This window comes from Pantherophis guttatus, chromosome 1 (genome assembly GCF_059756535.1).
Source record: "Pantherophis guttatus breed Tessera chromosome 1, ASM5975653v1, whole genome shotgun sequence".
NCBI classification, from domain to species: domain Eukaryota; kingdom Metazoa; phylum Chordata; class Lepidosauria; order Squamata; family Colubridae; genus Pantherophis; species Pantherophis guttatus.
This window is the reverse complement of record NC_142063.1, coordinates 244,898,155-244,916,852: the sequence shown is the minus strand read 5'-3', so window position 1 is coordinate 244,916,852 and position 18,698 is coordinate 244,898,155. Positions and strand designations below refer to the sequence as shown.

Here is an 18,698-nt window from a genome sequence, read left to right as displayed (position 1 = left end):
GAGCAATTAATTAAAATGCCTTATTTTAATGCTTTCTTTAAGGAAAACATGTATATGTAGGATTAATTATGTATAAGAAAATGTACATTTTATGTTATGTGTATAAGAAATAAAGCTGGAAAACTTTTCAAAACAAACAAACAAACTAGTTAGTCGGCAGAAGAATGTTTTTTCATACTTTCTTCGTTTTTAAAATAAAATCAGCGGTGAAGGATTCATATTGGCAAAAGCACCAGAGTGGAACAGTACTGAAGATGCCACTTTGATAAATACTTTTTCTTTCTGCATATTTTCATTCTCTGCCAGTTCAAGAAGAGAGTAATCAACAAGCTATGAAGTTACATTTGGAGACAGTACTATGCCATAGTTTGTGCGTTGTGCTATCAGCAAGCCATGGTTATGAGTACTGCTTATGCACCTCAGAATTTACCATTAACAAATTATGAATTTGTATTCATATATTGCACTAGAACCTAACATCTTGACTGCTGTGATCTAATATGCTGTGTGAACACACACACACACACACACACACACACACACACACACACATATATTTAAATTTGATTTATATGCCGCTTCTCCGGAGACTCAGGGCAGCTTACAATGCATTAAGCAATAGCCTTCATACTTTTGTATATTTATACAAAGTCAGCTTATTGCCCCCACAAACTGGGTCCTCAATTTACCCACCTTAGAAAGGATGGAAGGCTGAGTCGACCTTGAACCTGGTGAGAATTGAACTCACAGTAATTGCAGGCAGCTGGATGTTAAATGCTGCCTTAGGAGGCATTAGCCTCCTACGCCACTCAGGCTCCTTGAGTGGCTTAATTGATGAAGACAGATCTATGAACAATAGCGTTTAGATGCTGGCATTGTAACAAGAAGCAGTAAATAACAAAAGAAACCTTGAAACAAAAAAAAACTAGCAAACTTACTTTAGAGTCTTCAAAATACACATATCAAAGCTTGTTTATTTTTATTTATTTTTTATTTATTTATTTATTAGTCCAATTTATATGCCGCCCTTCTCCGTAGACTCAGGGCGGCTTACTATGCATTATAGCAATAGCCTGAATACTTTTATGTATATACCTACTTATTAGGGCTTTTGGGCCCCCCTAAGCGTTGTTGTTCTATACAAAGTCAGCTTATTGCCCCCACAATCCGGGTCCTCAATTTACCTACCTCGAAAGGATGGAAGGCTGAGTCAACCTTGAGCCTGGTGAGATTTGAACTCGCACTAATTGCAGGCAGCTGGCAGCTAAGTGCTAGCACTTAACAGCACTTAGTCCGCTGCACCACCGAGGCTCTTCCATGTATTGCAACTTCAATTGATAAACTGAGTATAACAGGGTGCCCAACCTGGCAACTTTAAGACGTGGACTTCAACTCTGAGAATTGCCCAGCCACCCATGACAAGATTGGACATCCCTGGAGTAAAAGAACGGTCCTTTACAGTGACGCATATTTGATTGATGGACTGCCTTGGTACAACTTAGTCCTTGTTCAGTCAGAACAATTATGGCCTGCATAAGCACTAGAAAGGTTCACAGCTGTCACGGGTTCTGTTTACCACACCAGGGTGGATGAAGTAAAAGTGGAGCAGAGGCATCACTGCCGGGGATAGAAAAAAATGAAGGTAGTTGCACAATATCAATGTCGCAGAACGTGGCTGAAGACACGAGGCCAAATACACCTTCAATGTGAAATTAATGATACCTTGCAGCCTTTCCTGAGCCTGGTCAATTAAACTAATATGGCTTACCTTGTCAGAAGGGTGTGCTAAGAAACAGGCTGAACTGGAAGGACCACTCTATTCTACGCAAAGGACAAGTTCAAGAGACTAATTAGGTATGAGGTCTGATCTCTCCTTTGGATCAGTTGTGGAGCATGTTTGCTCCCACATTTAATATCAGTGAGGAAATGTCCACTGACATAACCAGTTTTGTGCTCTGTGTTTGCCATGGGCTCTTTAACTAAAGAAAAACAGGATACCCAAACAAAGATAGTTCAGGCACATAATTTACCACGTGGCAATGCTTCTTATTGCATGTTGCTTGCTTTAATGTTTTTAGTGCAAACTAATCTATTTGATGCTACATATTTTGATCTGTGGTTGGATTTAGAGGAGTAATCTACCCCCAGGTTTTTTGTCTACATCAGAGAGTGGCCAACTATAGCAACTTTATGACTTGTGGAGTTCAATTCCCAGAACTCCATGCTTCCTCCTCCTCCTCCCTCCTTTTTCTCCTTCTTCCCCTTCTCCTTATGTTCGTCTCCTTCTCCTTTTCTTCTTCTTCTTCTCCTCCTTCCCGCTCCCTTCCCCATTGTCTCCCTCTTTTCCTCCACCTTCTCCTCCACTACCTTCTTACCTCTTCTCCTTATTTTCTTCTTTTTTCTCCTCCTCCTCTTCCCTCTCCCTCTTTTCTTCCTCTTCCACTCCTCCTCCCTATTCATCTTCTTTCTTCTTTGCTTCAACTCATTCTTGATTGGCAGTGACTACCTGGACTAGTCTGTTTTCTTGACAAGACTTTCAGAAGTGGTGTGTCCTTATTTTCTTCTTAGGCTAAGAGAGGGACTTATGCCTAAGGCTGAAGTAGAACTTATAGCCTCTCACTTTCTAGTCTGGTGACTTAACCGCCATAGTACTCTACACTAAACTGTCTCTCTAGGCATCTTAGTCCATTTTTATTAGTAGCCCACCCTTGCTACATCAATTTGCATCTTCATAATTTGTTAACTTTTATATCTGAGCTAATTTTGCTAAAACCCATAGTTGCAAAAAAATGTTTCCAATCAAATTATCTCTCATGCTTCTTTTGCTTGGTTCATCTGGTGAGGTGGAAGTCAGAAGTTGGATAGATGATAGACATATACCGTGGATATAGACAGATGATGATGATAGATAGATAGACACAGGGGCAGGTTTCAAAACCCGTCGCTACCGGCTTGTTTGTGGGCGCACGTGCGCACGCACAATGCACAGAAGCATGCAGGCAGGTGGGCGGAGCCTCCTGTCACCACTACCGGTTCGCCTGATCCGGGGTGAACTGATAGCAACCCACCACTGGATAGATAGATAGATAGATAGATAGATAGATAGATAGATAGATAGATAGATAGATAGATGATAGATAGATAGACAGATAATAGAGAAAGTTAGATATAGAGTATATACCCGTATTTTTCGGTGTATAAGATGTACTTCCCCCCCAAAAGTGGGTGGAAATGTCTGAGCGTCTTATACAGCGAATGTTGCTGAAGCCCTGCTCACCACCGCCCGCCCAACCCTTTGGCCTCTGCTTCCCAGCAATTTGCCTCCTTGCAGCAAACAACAAACAGACTGGTCAGCTTCAGCACAGCCTGATTTAGCACAAGCAGCTGATTGGCTGTTGGATCTGCCTCCCGGAATACCACCTATCAGCTGTTCCAAGCTGCGGGGATCACCACCGCCCGTCGCCACTGTCACCGCCCATCACTGCTGCCGCCTATTGCCACCGATCGCTACCTATCGCTGCCTATTGCCACCTCTACAAACCCCATTTTCGGCCTTCATACATCTCATTTTTGGCCTCCATGCACCCCATTTTCAGCCTCTGCAACCTCCATGTGTCCCATTTTTGGCCTGTTCCAGGTGGCAAGGATTGCTGCCGCCACCTATCCCCACCACCTGGAATGGGCCAAAAATGGGATGCATGGAGGCTGAAAATGGGACATGCAGAGGCAGCGATAGGTGGCAGCGGCAATAGGCGGCGATGGGCAGTGGTGATCCCCACAGCCTGGAACAATTGGTATTCTGGGAGGCAGATCCAACCACCAATCAGCTGTTCATACTAAATCAGGCTGTGCTGAAGTTGACCAGGCTGTTTGCTGCTTGCTGCAAGGAGGCAAATTGCTGGGAGACAGAGGCAGATTTTTTTTCTTGTTTTCCTTCCCAAAAGCTAAGTGAGTCTTACAGTCCAGAGCATTTTATAGTCCGGAAAATACAGTATATAATAAAATGGGGTGAAAATTTGAATTGTGCCAGGAATTTTCAAGCAATGCAAGCAGAGGATTTTCTTTCAAGATTTCCTGAAGGAATTTTTCTCTATTCTTTGACACTGCAGAAAATTTAACTAACGTTTTGGCTTGAAGATCTGAAGCAAGAGCAAAAACGAGTGTCTAGTCTTGGACATATTTATTCCTAAATGACATGAGATGAGAGGAGCAGTTGGTTTTAGCACCTTTTGAAGATTCTAGCTGCCCAAATTGTGTGGACAACTTCTGGCAAGAGATAAAAGATCATATATTTGACTGGGAAGCACTGTAAGACCAGCTGCAGTTTTGAGGAGTAGATACCATACCTTTTGGGGAGGCAGGTAGAAAAGGGACAATGTCTGGCTTAGCCTAAACTAGAGAGACTATGTGAGAATTGCCATAATTAACATCTGTGAACTTAAAATTTGCTTTAATATCCATTTTGACTGCTTTTTAAAAGATGCATTAAGAGTTTCAAGGTTTCAAGTAGCAGTTATTCATTACTGAACAACATGTCTCATTTTTTTACTTGAGTAGGTAGAATTGGGGTTGTTATTTGCATAACATCTAAGTACTAAATGCTGATTTAGCTTCTTAAAAGGAAATTATACTATTTCGTTCTTTTTTGTTTTGTTTTTGGCTATAAGTAGAAAATATTGTCATTACCAGAAACTCTGTTTAATCTTACTTATTCCATTTTTTAAAAATTCCGTTCTGTGATGTCCAATTTTCAAAGACTGCCTGAACAATTTTTTTGGCAAGGTTTTTCAGGAGTTGTTTGCCATTATTTCCTTCCTAGGACTGAGAGGGAGTGACTGGCCCATGGTCACCCAGCTGGCTTTGTACCCAAGGCAGGACTAGAATTCACATCTCCTAGCTTCTAGCCTGATGCCTTAACCACTACACCAAACTGCCCTCACAATTTATTTCATAATTTTAAAAAGTTACATTTTTTTAAGGTCTTTTGTATGACAGAGTTAGGTAGAGGGGCTAGTTTTGCCAGAATTACTAATCAGACAACATTTATCCTGAAACAAATAATCAAAATGGATATGGGTGATATACTATCTCTGGAATGGAAGTGCAATTCCACTTATCCTCAGTACTAATCATACTGGAATTGCAGTTCAGCCCTATCTCTGCTTCTTCGTTCCTACTCTGGATTCCACAATTCCATCTTTTGGGTTTCTGGATTCAAAAGTATATGCTTTGCCTAATACTTTTGATGAAAGGGTCTGATGAAATGAAGTACCACAAGGCACCCACCCCCACCCCACCTCCTCCATTTCCTTGTATTTACAATAATACCTTTGAGATCCAGGGTACTCTAGAATATTTGGGGCTGGTGAAATTACCATTCTGATTCCTTCTGAAATTCTGATGTTGAGTTTTAAACTTTCATCAATTATGTTATTGCTTCATGGGGAATGGCACAATATGGTAATTCATACCAGGAAAAAAACATGGATTTGGAGCTTAATCCAGAGCTGTGTTTCAGCAACCAGTTTTCTGCTCCAGAATGAAAGATCAAAGTAATTGCAAGTCAGATATTAGTATGAAAGAGCAAATCAGAAGCCAGGGATGAAGGAGAAGCAGAAGATCAGGCATAATTCGAGGAGGAAGCCCTTCTAAGCCTGTCTTGATGGGACCACACATTAACTACTGGCAGGACATGGATGTTCGTGCTGCCTGACGTAATTTGAATTACGTTCTACAGGAGACCCAGCAAACCACTAGATTAAAAAAATGCTTTGTTGAAGCCCTAAACTAAAATCAATTTTGAAGAAAAACAATTTCCATCAGTATTAGACCGCTTAGTGCAGAGGTCTTCAAACTTGGCAGCTTTAAGACTTGTGGATTTCAACTCCCAGAATTCTCCAGTCAGCATAGCTTAGAGCAGCGGTGGCGAACCTTTTTGCCATCGTGTGCCAAGAGCGGGGGAGGGAAAGGGGGGGTAGCGCACACAAGTGCCCACACCCATAATTCTATGCGCCTCACCCCTGCGCATGCACATGCGACCCCCCTCGCTTCCCCCCGCTCCTGGCACGCGATGGCCCAGTGGGCCCAGTAGGCCTGTTTTTCTCTCTCCCCAGGCTCCAGAGCCTTTCTAGGAGCTTGGGGAGGGTGAAAACGGCCTTCCTCACCCTCCGGAGGCTCTCCGGAGGCTGGAAACGGCCCATTTGCCAACTTCCGGAAGGCCTCCGGGCGGAGGGGAGGCTGTTTTTGTCCTCCCCAAGCTCCTAGAAAGGCTCTGGAGCCTGGGGAGAGAGAAAAACAGGCCTTCCCCACCACCTCCCAAGGTCCTCAGGAGGCAGGAAACAGCCTGTTTCCCAATTTCTGGTGGGCCCAGAAGGCCTGAAAATCAGCTGGCTGGCGCACGTATATGCACCTGAGCTGAGTTTATGTGCCCACCGATATGGCTACGCGTGCCACCTGTGGCACGCGTGCCATAGGTTCGCCATCATGGGCTTAGAGCCTTCCAGAGGAGTAGATACCACTTCTGCCTCTATTATTTCAAAATCTCTGCAGAATATTTTAGCTATCCAATGTCACCTGCTGTGCCCATTAACACAAGTTCTCTACCAGTTTCAAATCGGTGTTCCTTTCTTGCATGACCTTATTCCTTTTTTGTCCCCACTGCTTCTTTAAAGCAGAGAATGTGGTTGAAGGTACTGTCTGTTTAAGAAAAGAAAAATAACGAATCTCCCTTTGGAACTATTTTTAATTTTGGGTTAGCAACTGTCCTTTCAGAGAAGGAAAGACTGGAGTGTGTTTTAAGACAAGGGTTGAAATCTGGGCCAATAAATACTAGTAAATAATGCCAAGTTTCCTCCTTTCCCATTTCACAAAGAATCAATTCTGGTCTAAACCAGATCTTTAAGTTATATTGGGTATGTTTTATAGGTCAGTAAAAGATAATGTCACATTATTTCCAGCAATAAAAGCAACCCAAACAAATAACCCTCCATGAAATAAAAGCTAGCCTAGCAGGGAGATGATTCATTCATTGAAGATTGAGATTTCTTAGCTTCTATATAATGAAATTGATGGCTTTCGGCTTAGGGCTTCCAGTTTTCTGGAAATTATGATGTGGGGGACTAAGCAGCAGTTGGTTTAGAAGCTCCAATGAGTCCTATTGCCTACAAACTTCTCATTGTCTAAAACAATATCAGAAGTAATAATGAAGGAAACACACCTTGGGTGAGGCATCAAAAATACATGGATCTCCATCCAACACCTAGCAAATGGATGCCCACTTAAGCAATGAGGCTTCCCCTTGGTCTCCTGTCCTGTGGAGCCCCACATATACTCTTGAATGAACTTGAGCAAATATAGCAGCTTTACAGGCGATAGGAAGAAAGGCATCGATTCTTTGTTTTGAAGAAACAGTTGACTGGCATTTTGCAATTAGAAGCAAAAAAAAAAGAATATAGGAAAATGATAGTTAAAAAGTTGTGCTTCTCTACAAACTTTCTGAGTTGTTGGGGGAGAAAGCATTCTATCTTTATTCTTCCATAACAGGAAAGGAAAGGAAAGGAAAGGAAAGGAAAGAGAGCCTTGGTAGTACAGTAGTCTAAGGCACCCTGTTATTAAGCTGGTTATTAAGACCAGCTGCCTGCAATTACTGCAGGTTCGAATCTCACCAGGCTCAAGGTTGACTCAGCCTTCCATCCTTTCTAAGGTAGGTAAATTGAGGACCCAGTTGTGGGGGCAATAAGCTGGCTTTGTATAAATATACAAAAGAATGAAGGCTATTGCTGAGCGCATTGTAAGCCGCCCTGAGTCTCCGGAGAAGGGCGGCATATAAATCAAAAAAGAAAAAAAATATTAAAAATTAATCAAAATTTTAATCAAAAATTAAAAAAAAAAGAAGGGAAGGGAAGGGAAGAGAAGGGAGGGAGGGAGGGAGGGAGGATTTGACAAACCAATTTATCTTTTGGTTATTTAATATTACTTGTGAAAAGGCTCCATAGATTTTGCCTGATGGGTCCATTATGAAATCATCCCATTAATACTCTGTGGTAGTAAATCAATGGTGGCTTGTCCTACTTAAAGGTAAATAAAAAAGAAACTAGCTGGTAGGAGGATAAACAATATTTTACACCCACAAAGACAGCATGTATTCATTTAGGGAGAGAAATTAGAATAACAGCTTTGCAGTTCTTTTAAGACCATGCAAGAGCTCTCCAGATGACTCCTTTGCTCAAAGCGTATTTTCAGATCTCCTAACAACCTAGCATTTCGCCTTCCAGCTTTCCCTTTTTTTTAAAAAAAAATGTAGCTGTTTCAAATATGCAGATGATTTAGAAAACAAAACTCTCTTAATTAGGCCAAAGCCTATGCAACATTTGCCAACTTTCTCCAACGTAATCTGAAAAGTAACTTGGCAATGGTGTGAAAGACCTGATAGATTTTGTGATAAGGCTGTCCTGTGCATTGTGTTTATTACTGTACTCGGTTGAATTCAATGGATCCTATACGTAGAAACTGAATCAGTAAGAATTGCATTCTTATTGGTGTAAGCTTTATTGCTATGCAGTTCCTTTTATTTTGCATCAGTCGCTCATTAGAAACAAATATAGAAAGAAAATTATGAAGCATAATCTTCAAGGGGCCTATAATAAAACTGTGTTAAGGATGTGGTTTTGGAGAAGGTGTCTTTCAAATTATTCTTGACTTTTGGTGACTGCCTGCACAAGTCCTTGCAATTTTTGGCAACAATTTGCAGAAGTGGTTTGCCACTGGCTCCTTCCTAGGCCTGAGAGAGAGTGAATAAGGTAACTCGGCTGGCTTTGTGCCCAAGACAGGACATGAACTCAGAGTCTCCTGGCTTTTGGCTTGGTGCCTTAACCACTACACCAAACTGCTTCTCTATCAAAGGTAAATGTGTTCTCATTTTCTTGGGAGCTGTTTCTAATTGTAGTCCTACTAGGTGCCAAAGATCGTTGGCTCCTTCTGTGAACTTCCAGCTCATCTGGAACTCTAATTTGCCTAAGTGCTGTCAGGGTAATGTGGATGAACACTATACATCTCTTCATGAATGGCAGGGCTTTCCCCCAAATTTCTGCTGTTGTATCATTTGAGGAACAAGGTAGACTGAAGAGAGATAATGAAGGTGCTGGATCTCCTTTTCTTTCTGGGTAGAAATGAAAAAGACTGCGCTGCAGCTGATCATTTTGAGTGGCAGCTTACTCCAGAGAAGACCACAGAACATCGAGGCCTTTTCCACATCAACCCTTCCTCCCAAAACAGTTGCACTGGTGAAACATGAGTGCATGTACTTCAAATAGGTTGTGTCTGCTGAGATTGCAACAATAAAGATCCTTTATTTTTTAAGATTGGCAAAACAACTTTCGCTATGAAAACTGGATTTGGGTTGAAGCAATTTATACTTGTGCTGTGCTTTCCTAACTCTGTCTAATGAGCCACGGTGGCATAGTGGTTAGAGTGCAGTATTGCAGGCTACTTCTGCTGCCTGCCAGCTGCCTGCAATTTGGCAGTTCAAATCTCATCAGGCTCAAGGTTGACTCAGCCTTCCAAGGTGGGTAAAATGAGGACCCAGATTGTTGGGGTGATATGCTCTGTAAACCGCTTAGAGAGGGCTGTAAAGCACTGTAAAGCGGTATACAAGTCTTTGGGCCATAATTCTTCCATGCTGCTGTTTTCCTTGCATATAAAGGGAAGTAAATTTGTGCACTAAAACACATAGTGTTGGGGGTGGGGGGTGGGGAGAGATATAGTAGACTCACAATGACCTGCCTTTTTTTTATAGGTCCCACCTGTAAACTAGACCTGGCCTCTAAATAAGTATAAAACAGAAGAGCCTTTCCTAGCCTGGCACTTTTCAGAAATATTTAGCCATGCTGTGGCACAATATCCTCAGAAAGGCCAAGTTACAGGAAGTCAATTTAGAACCAGAGATTTCTATAGAAAAAGATCATTGTGAATGTTAAGTGTTTTTGGCCCAGAGAGTAAATGAAAGTTGGAACTAAAGTAACACTGCTTACATTTTAAAAAAAGAAGAAGCCACCATTGGTAAAGCAAGGAACGTTTTATATTTAATTTACATTTTGACATTTTTGCACATAAATAACAATGTAAACCAGTACGTAAACATAAGATATTTTGTTGTAGCAAAGTAAGAAGCCTGTTAACTTTGGTCAGAACCTATTCTTAGGAGGGAGGGGAAACACTGATTGTTGCTACATTCAAAGTTTTTAAACAGGAGAGACAATTAGACAAAGAAGCAATTTTAAAGCTGATGCATATAAATCTTTGTAAAATTCGTATCAAATACAAGAAAGCACTATAGGCAATTAATAAAAGCATGTGTGTGTCCAGTGATCGGAGTAGTGGTACTTTGGTTTATCCAATAGTTAATGGCTATGTTTATGAAGCATTGCTACATTTGAATTATATTTGCATCACAATTTATGGGAACAGAAATGTTATGAACTGTAACTCTTCCTTCAAAAGGCATATATAAAGTTTTTCTTGGGTTACCTGTAGATTATGGATATGTTTGGTGCTTTATATAAGAAGGCATTAGAATAATGTCATACTTGTAACAGCCTAATTCCTTAAGATTATTATGAGATATAAAGATATACATACTGAATGAAAAATAACTCTGCCCTTTTTACCTGTGATCAGGCCACCTTTTAAGAAGTAGGAAAAGCGACAGATCTGCCAGAGCACTTTAAACAACTCATCCTTCTTCTTAATGTTTTGATCTATATAGCATTCAAAAATGAATAATAATGGGACCTGTTTGACCTTAGCAAGCATGATTAGATTATTATTTTTTCCATCTCCCAAGGCAGATGTTTGCAATGATAACATGAGGGGATGTAAGAGTAAGCCAGTTATTCTTCAGAGAATACTTTGGAGAATTTAAAAAATACTACGTGGATAAATCTCTTGAAGCAAATAAAAATGTGCACAATCACGCCTCATGATGAATAAGAATGTTTACAGTATTATGGCTTTGATGTTAAGAATTTACCCTTTGTGATAGTGAAACAAGCTAATTAAATCAGTATTTTATTATAAGGCTCACAAAAGTATGTGCTTGCGTGCACACAGAGGATAGTGGTATAAGTAATTATAAATACAATTATGTGCTATGCCCTATATCGTGACATGTTATCTTTGGGTTCAGCAAAACAAAAGATTTAGAAAAAAAAAAGAATGTGCATTCCATCTTCTCTATGTTTTGGTTTGTTTACTAGATTAGCAAAGCATTAAGACAAAGCATTAAGACAGACAGCATTTTCTGCATCACTGGACACACTCGATGAGGTAACTGTTGTTCAGCAACTTTGCAATGCCCTTTTAATTTTTCATTAAATTAACCACAAAATGTGCTAATACAAATACTGAGGGAAAACTTGACTCATATGATACAAGGAGAAGAAAAAAAAAACCACCTAGTTAGGTATGCCAAGAAGAGAGTTTACCACCCAATTTCTATCCAAGAAAGGGGATGGAGATTGAAGGGATTAGGGAAAGTTGTCCTATTTCTCCCAGAATCTCAATGGGAGCTTTGGGGTGTAGCCAGCCAATGCCTCTGCAATACCCCTCTTTGCAGAGAGAATCTTTGGCGTATCCTAAGTTGTCTACTTACATAAACAGTATGCAAGAGAAAGAAAATGTTCTTTTCTAAGAGTACTGCTCATAACCATGAGGTAAAACTAAGGGCTTTGTGGGGAGGACTGTGTTTGATGCATTCTGCCTAATATTTTACCTTTTCACTCATTCTAGACATATCAGTTTCTTCATTCTGCTGTATATATATTTCTATAAACAATTCTATATGTTTATCTATTTTGTTCAGTTATACAGCACTGTTACAACCAAATGACTATTAAGGATTTACCTTTGGCAAAACAAAACATCATGTCTGAAATAGGCATGTTAAAACATTTCCTCCCTTGCAGCCTAGTCAGTCATGGGTTTTGCTATTATTCTGCGGTTATTAAACAGATGTACAGGAATCAACTCTATGGAGAACAGCCACAAGACAAACAAACACACAACAACAACGAAAAGCACTCATATTCCATTTACAACGAATATTCTTGTCATTGTAAATATTATTCTAATTATTGCTTTTTGAATGGTAAATTGCATAATAAATTATGAATTACTATTATTATAAAATGATTATGGATATTAGACAGTCTTTTTTGGAAGCAGGAGAGGCAATGGACAGTCTTGGCCTCTTTTCATGCCCTGAGAATGCAACGTGGAAATTCCTTCTTTCAACTGGAGGAGCTACTGTAAGCTGAGGTTGTTTTGCAGCGTTGATACAATATACTGTACAAGCAATTGCTACAGGCACCCTGTCTTGCCAGGTCATAAATTAAAATACAAACAAACATCAGTCCTTTGCCACACATACTAAACCACACGCATACACTCTCACACACAATACACACGTACATCCCACAGCACTTAAGGGTCCATTGGTTCGTCTGTCTCTTGCTTGACCTTGATAGGTACCTGAGGTAGTGGATGAGCATGAGGCAACTTCACAACCGATATATCTGAGGCTTCGTAAAGGTTACACCCAGAGGAGACCAGCCCATTCCCCAGGTTCCTCTGTAATGATGCTTTCAGCGTGGCTCCTTCTATCTCGCTTCTAAGCACAGAGAGTATTTCTTTCCCTACCACCGATGCTACATCAACACTGTCCTCTACTTCATCCAACCTGTCCGCATTGTCACTAATGTCAAATTTCTCAATCTCTTCATTGATCCGGTTGAGGTCCTCTGTAGAAAGGTTGTGAGCATGAATTACAGGGCAGTTTCCCTTCAGGTGGACCTTGAGGCTACAAAGGTGGATGTAACTTTTATGGCAGTGGATACACTTGTGTGGGCGCTCTCTGGTGTGGAGTCGTTTGTGCAGCTTTAGGTGCACAAACTGGGTGAATTTAGCAGTGCACAGCTTACACTGATAAGGTTTTTCTCCTGAATGCAGCCGCAGATGGGTCTTCAGGTTGCTTGTGCTACTGAATCGTTTATGACAGACCTAAGATTTGGAAGAAGTAAATTGGGAGTTAGGTCTACTTTAACACAAAAGCATAAACAAATAAACTCCAACCTCTCGTATCCCACATTTTCCTATCTAAGATGAATTTTGTGTAATCACTCTTTGCAAAATCATGTCTCCATTCTTTTAGCAAGGATCTGTGCTCTCCAAAGTATGCAACCAGAATGGATATATACTTGATTTGAAACTGGTGCAAAAGAAATCCTAACTATTTTTTAGAAGTGAAAAGCAGTTTTTCTTTTTCACTGGGCTGGATGGGTAGAACAGGCTTATATCAAATAATGTTTTGGTTGTGTCTTCAATGGATCCAATTCAGGGATGGATGGGAGGCTACCAGCACACCGCAGTGCTTTAAGCTAGACTAGGAAGTTGAACCCCCCCCCCCAAGAAAAAATTTCTGTACTATTGCAAAGCAAATCTGCATTGCCCCCACTCTCAAGTCATATATATATTCATCAAGTAGCCAGCAGTCAAATGTGACTCAAGGATATCTTTACTTTACTTTAGCATCTTTTGCTAAAGTCACTCCTTGCAAACTCTACACACCTGACACTCATGAGGCTTCTCTCCTGTGTGTACCAGATAGTGCTTCTGGAGGTGAGCCAACTGAGTGAATCCTTTATTGCAAGTAGTACATTTGAATGGTCTTTCTCCACTATGTACTCGAAGATGAACCTTTCAAGAAACAGAATGCTTAGTGAGGTCTCAAGAAACCATTAACACGTTCAGAATGATTTTCTTATTGAATTAATGTTATTGTTTAGCTATTACATTTTCTATAAGCATTATTTATGAAAAGGGAAGAAAATAGAAACAGTTTTGTACATTGCTACTTAAATACTGCTGCCACCCAAGATCTACAACTTAGCAATATTTTAATATGTACTTCGCAATATTTAAAGAGAGAAAACAACTTGTGGAAATTACTAATGTGAGCAGAAGCTTCAGAAATCAAGGAGTTAATCTTTTTTTTATCTATATACTATTTTGACAGGGTTGATTCATGAATTGTTCCTTTCCAGATTGACATTAAATATTATTGGGTAAGAAAAGAATATGGAACATTAATGGCTAAGAACATATTGCCTCAAATACTATAAAGGAAAAAAAATGACTGGACCGCAGAGGTCAGGAACTATATATCTGTTTGTTGAGAAATTCAGCTATCACCTCAGTGCAGCTAGACTCTAGGCAAATGAGTGGCAGCCCAGCATTTGATGAAATCTCCAGATTCCTCCTGCAATGAGTCCTAGTACAATTCATTCTCCTTTGTAGTCTTTCTTAGACTTTTCTTATTAGGTATCACTAGTTTTTACATGGCTCATTATCATCTCTCCCCACACCCAATACTTTATATCTTGGATGCACTCACTTTCTTAGTTCAGTTATCAAAACTTCACAGTTTTGTGAAGCAGGAAAACTTCACAGCAGGAAACCTTCAGAATTAAAGTGACCAAGTCAAATCCACTTTGCATTACAGCCACTTTAATTAATCAATTAAGAAATGATTACTGCATAACTGTTAATCTTTAAAAATGAATTTCAAATATTTAAAAATGTAAAACCACAGCCATAAATATAATATCAGCAAGCATGTATGGACTAATTTCTCTTTAGAATGTTAGCCACTTTAGACCCTCCTAAAAAGTCATTTTTGAGGAAATGGTAATCAGAGAAATCTGCCTAGCCATTATGTCTCTCTTTAAAAGCTTACCTTCAGATTGGAAAGCTGGCCAAAGGTTTTGGAGCAGACATTGCATTCATACTTTATTTTGCCATTCTGTTTTTTCAAGGGATAGGGAAGGGTTTTATAACCAGTCATATTCCGCTTGCTCTTGATGAGATTTATGGCTTCTTCACTGCTAGTGGCAGCCAATACTGCCGAGGTAGGTTTTGGTTGCATGATGTGTTCAGAAGTGGCTGCAGTGGCTGCAGTGGGTGACCCACTTGTGGGGCTACATGGCTTGTCTTTCATGCTGGCAGCAGCTCCTGTGATGGAGAAGGCACTGTTGTGTGCAGGAATCAGAAGGTCCCTTGGATGATCCGGCTGTAAGAGGTGACGGCTCCCATCGGATGGCAAGGAACTCGGAAGGGTAGATGAGTTCAGGATATGAGGAGAAAGGTTTCCACCGCTGAAGAAGCTGCTATAAAAAGGATACATCCTTGGAAAGAGATTGAAATTGTTGATGCTCATGCCATATGATGGTAACAGAAATTTGGGATAGGGAAAGGTTTGTGAAAGATGGCTTGAGGGGGCATATCCAGAATACGATCCCAATCCTTCTGTGTTATACAGTCCATTCAAGTAAGGATAAGGGTCCCTGTGCTCTTGAGTCACAGAAGCTAAGGGTGAAACTGTAACTCCTGGACTGCTGTGAGGGCTTGAACTTTTTAAACTTTGGTCTGGGCTACTTCTTGCTGAAGGACTTGGGGTAGTAGATGGCTGGATAGGTGAGTGAGCAAGGTAACTAGGTCTATCAATCCCATAAGCTAGGGAAACCTTCAGGTAATCTTCTGGAATGTGAGGTCGGATGGGATAGACAGCTCGAGGATAGAAAGGCCTCCTTTCAGGACTACAATTTTTCCTTAGGACCTCTAAGTCTTTTTCTTGAGTATGTGGAGCAACATGGCTATAGCATAAATCCCTTCCTCTAGGATGATTGGAGTCAGTTTTTAGGATTTCCTTCACACTATGTTCTCTTCTAGGAAGATTTTTCTGAAAAAGTTCATCTTTGTCACAGGTTTGTTGCTTTGGCCTATTGTGGCTTTGTGCTGAAATACAAGGAAAAAAAACATAAGCAATGAGTGTGGGGTGCTTGGTACTCTCTGAACTTGCTTGTTTTATGAGTATTTCAAGACATTTACAGGCACTTGATGGATTCATTTTACACTCTTATCAAAGTGAGGACAGATAACCTTGTCAACCATACACTTTTGAAAACACTTTGCACATTAACTTCTATCTTAAAAAAAGAATCAGTCTTGGGCTTTTGAAAATGAATAGGACTAGGTTCAACTCAAGGAAATAAAACCACTAACTACTTATATTAAATTGTAGAAAATCTGCCAGTACTTTCCTATTATATTCGCTCTCAACTCAAATCATCTCTTTCTTTAATATGGGGCTAAATGCTTTAGTACAGAAATCCTGTATCCTTTAAAAATGATTCAAATATTATTTAAAAGCAAATTTTCAAAAATTCTTTTGACAACAGCATGAGCCTCCGATTCCTGACATCTACATAGCTTCATTCTAATTTTTGATCATCATTCAGACAGTTCAATTGCATGTCAAAATGTAGAAAGGAAGCATTTTCCTCTGCCCCAATATTATAACTTTCAGGAAATGGCATGACAGTTCTCTCTACAAAGGAAACATTTTCTTTTGGAACTTAAGTACCATAAGTAAGTACCATAACTTACTTATGTACCATCAAGTCAGTGTTGATTTTTAGCAATTGCATAAATAATTTTTCTGCGTGATTCATTTCAGTAGGGATATTATAATATTTTGGCAATGTGCTACTCTCCTAGAGAGTCCTGAAGCTTTTTCAGCATCCCAGTTAGTTTATGAGACTTGATTATAAAAGGAACACAATTTTCAATAAATTCATCAAAAGAAAATAGCAATTCTCTTTTTTCTCTCCAGTTAGGGTTTGCACAGCAAGATAGCAACCCTACTTCTAATGTCCCTCTATTTTAACTGTGGCTTCAGAAGATATGGGTACACACATGTCGTGTCAGGTAGCTACATAATTTTTTCCTACCACACATATATTGCTGAAACACTGAGGGATGTGATGACTGGTCCCAGCTCCCTTAAGTGTTTCTGTGGTGTGTATGTGGTGAGAAAAGAAGACATGTAGGCCTCTTCATATTCACCATTTTTAATACACACCTGCTTTTGCTATGATGTGTGAAGTGGTTTCTAGTTTTAAGCTTTAAGAAAAGATACACTGAGGATGCGGTATTGTAATTAAAACTAAAAATAAAAGCCTTTTCAATTAGCACAAAATTTTCCCAAATTTTATTAAAATTTATTTAATTATTTATATCTTTATTAAAAAAGGTATAAAGTACAAAGTAGCAAAGAAAAAAAAGAGTTAAAAAGAAAGGAAAAGGAGTAAGAAAAAAGCAAGATTTGGAGTTGCAAACAACAGGGAAAAAACTATTTAAAAAAATTATTTCTTTGATGCAGATAAAAATCTAAAAATCAATTATCCTTTGAATAGAGTAAACCATAACAAATAGTACTTCTATCATCATAGACAAATCTAATCATCAAATCCCAAGGTTAAAATTTCATTTCTTTCAGTTTCAAACAAAAAAAAATCCAAGAATGGTTTCAAAGTTTCAAAGTAGAAAGTCTTTTCTTTAATCAAAGCAGTCAATTTCACTATCTATGCCAACTCCATTAATTTCATAATCCATTCTTCCCTTGTGGCTGGCTATATGTGAATTCTTCCATCTCTGAACCTACATAAGACTTGCTGTTATGGCCACATATAAAAACAAAGTTTCATATTTTTTTTAAAAAAATATTTTTTCATCAAACCCAGGAGAAACACCCTGGCTTCAATAGTACATTCAATTTAAGAATTCTCTGAATGTCTTGGGATCCAAAATGGATGCTTCATTTATAAGTTTCCTGGTTTTTGTTCCAAAGATTGTTGTCCTTAGAAGTACCTGAACACAGCAAATAGTATGGTGTTTTGTTATGGAAGAACCTGTACCAGTGCATTGTGTCTTGCAACAACATATAAGGGAGTATATTTTATTTATTTATTTATTTCCTCACTTTTTATACAAGAGCTCAAAGTAACATATAGAGGAGCCTTCCTCCTATTTTTTTTTCTCAAATAGCAATGTTGTGAGCTATGTTAGGCTGGAAGAGAAAGTGACTTGCCCAAAGTCTTCCAGTGACCTTCCATGGCTGAGGATAGAGAAGAACCTGTGTCTCTTTATTCCTAGCCTATTACCTCAACTATTTCACCATGCTGATTGTTGGAACTGAAACTGAAGAAACCTGCTCAATGACTGGCATCCCTTTTCTGTTGCCCTTTACATGGTCCCTAAGGCTGCTGTGCTGGACTTGTGTAAGTCTCCCTGGGCAGTTACATATACATGTAACTTTCTATAACTGCTGAAGAAGAAATTTAGGGTTCTTTTTTTTTATCTTGAATGTTTAATTATAGACTTTTTTTGAATGTATCACACACAAGAATTCTAAAGGAATGTGCCATATTTTCCAGTTCAGTAAGAATTTGGGATTGGCTGCCTGGCATGTATTTCTTGGCAATTGCAGCTAACTTCTTAGAAAGTTATAAACTAGCTTCTACCTCTTCTGAACTTGAATTCTCCCATCTATTGGCCATGTTGGTAGAGGCTGGCAGGAACTGTAATTCCTAATATCTTCAAGTCATGAAGCTGCCCTCTCTGCATTAGTCCATTTCGCTAGAGGCTCCTTTCTTTTCATAGTTTCTTTCAGTTGATTGGCACTTCATTCAAAACAAAAAACTAGGAGTGACCAAATGCATGGGGAAAAAAAAATAAAGTAGAGAACTACTAAATATTACTTTATTCTACTCTTGTTATTTTTGTAGCTCTAATACTAATGGCAAGAG

The 18,698-nt window shown here is 39.4% G+C and overlaps 1 protein-coding gene across 4 annotated transcripts in view; it reads right to left on the bottom strand.

Annotated features, from left to right (window-relative positions):
* Window positions 1–10,057: 10,057 nt before the first annotated feature.
* The window catches only part of PRDM1 (PR/SET domain 1), a 116,652-nt gene continuing 108,011 nt past the window's right edge, over window positions 10,058–18,698 (bottom strand). For all 4 annotated transcript variants that reach the window (XM_087882609.1, XM_087882610.1, XM_034409089.3 and 1 more), the window contains 3 exons: window positions 14,789–15,846; window positions 13,621–13,749; window positions 10,058–13,053 (listed from right to left, as the gene is read on the bottom strand). In XM_087882609.1, the coding sequence (XP_087738735.1) occupies window positions 12,478–13,053; window positions 13,621–13,749; window positions 14,789–15,846 (1,763 nt within the window). In that variant the 3' untranslated portion in view covers window positions 10,058–12,477. The remainder of the gene's footprint in view (window positions 13,054–13,620; window positions 13,750–14,788; window positions 15,847–18,698) is intronic.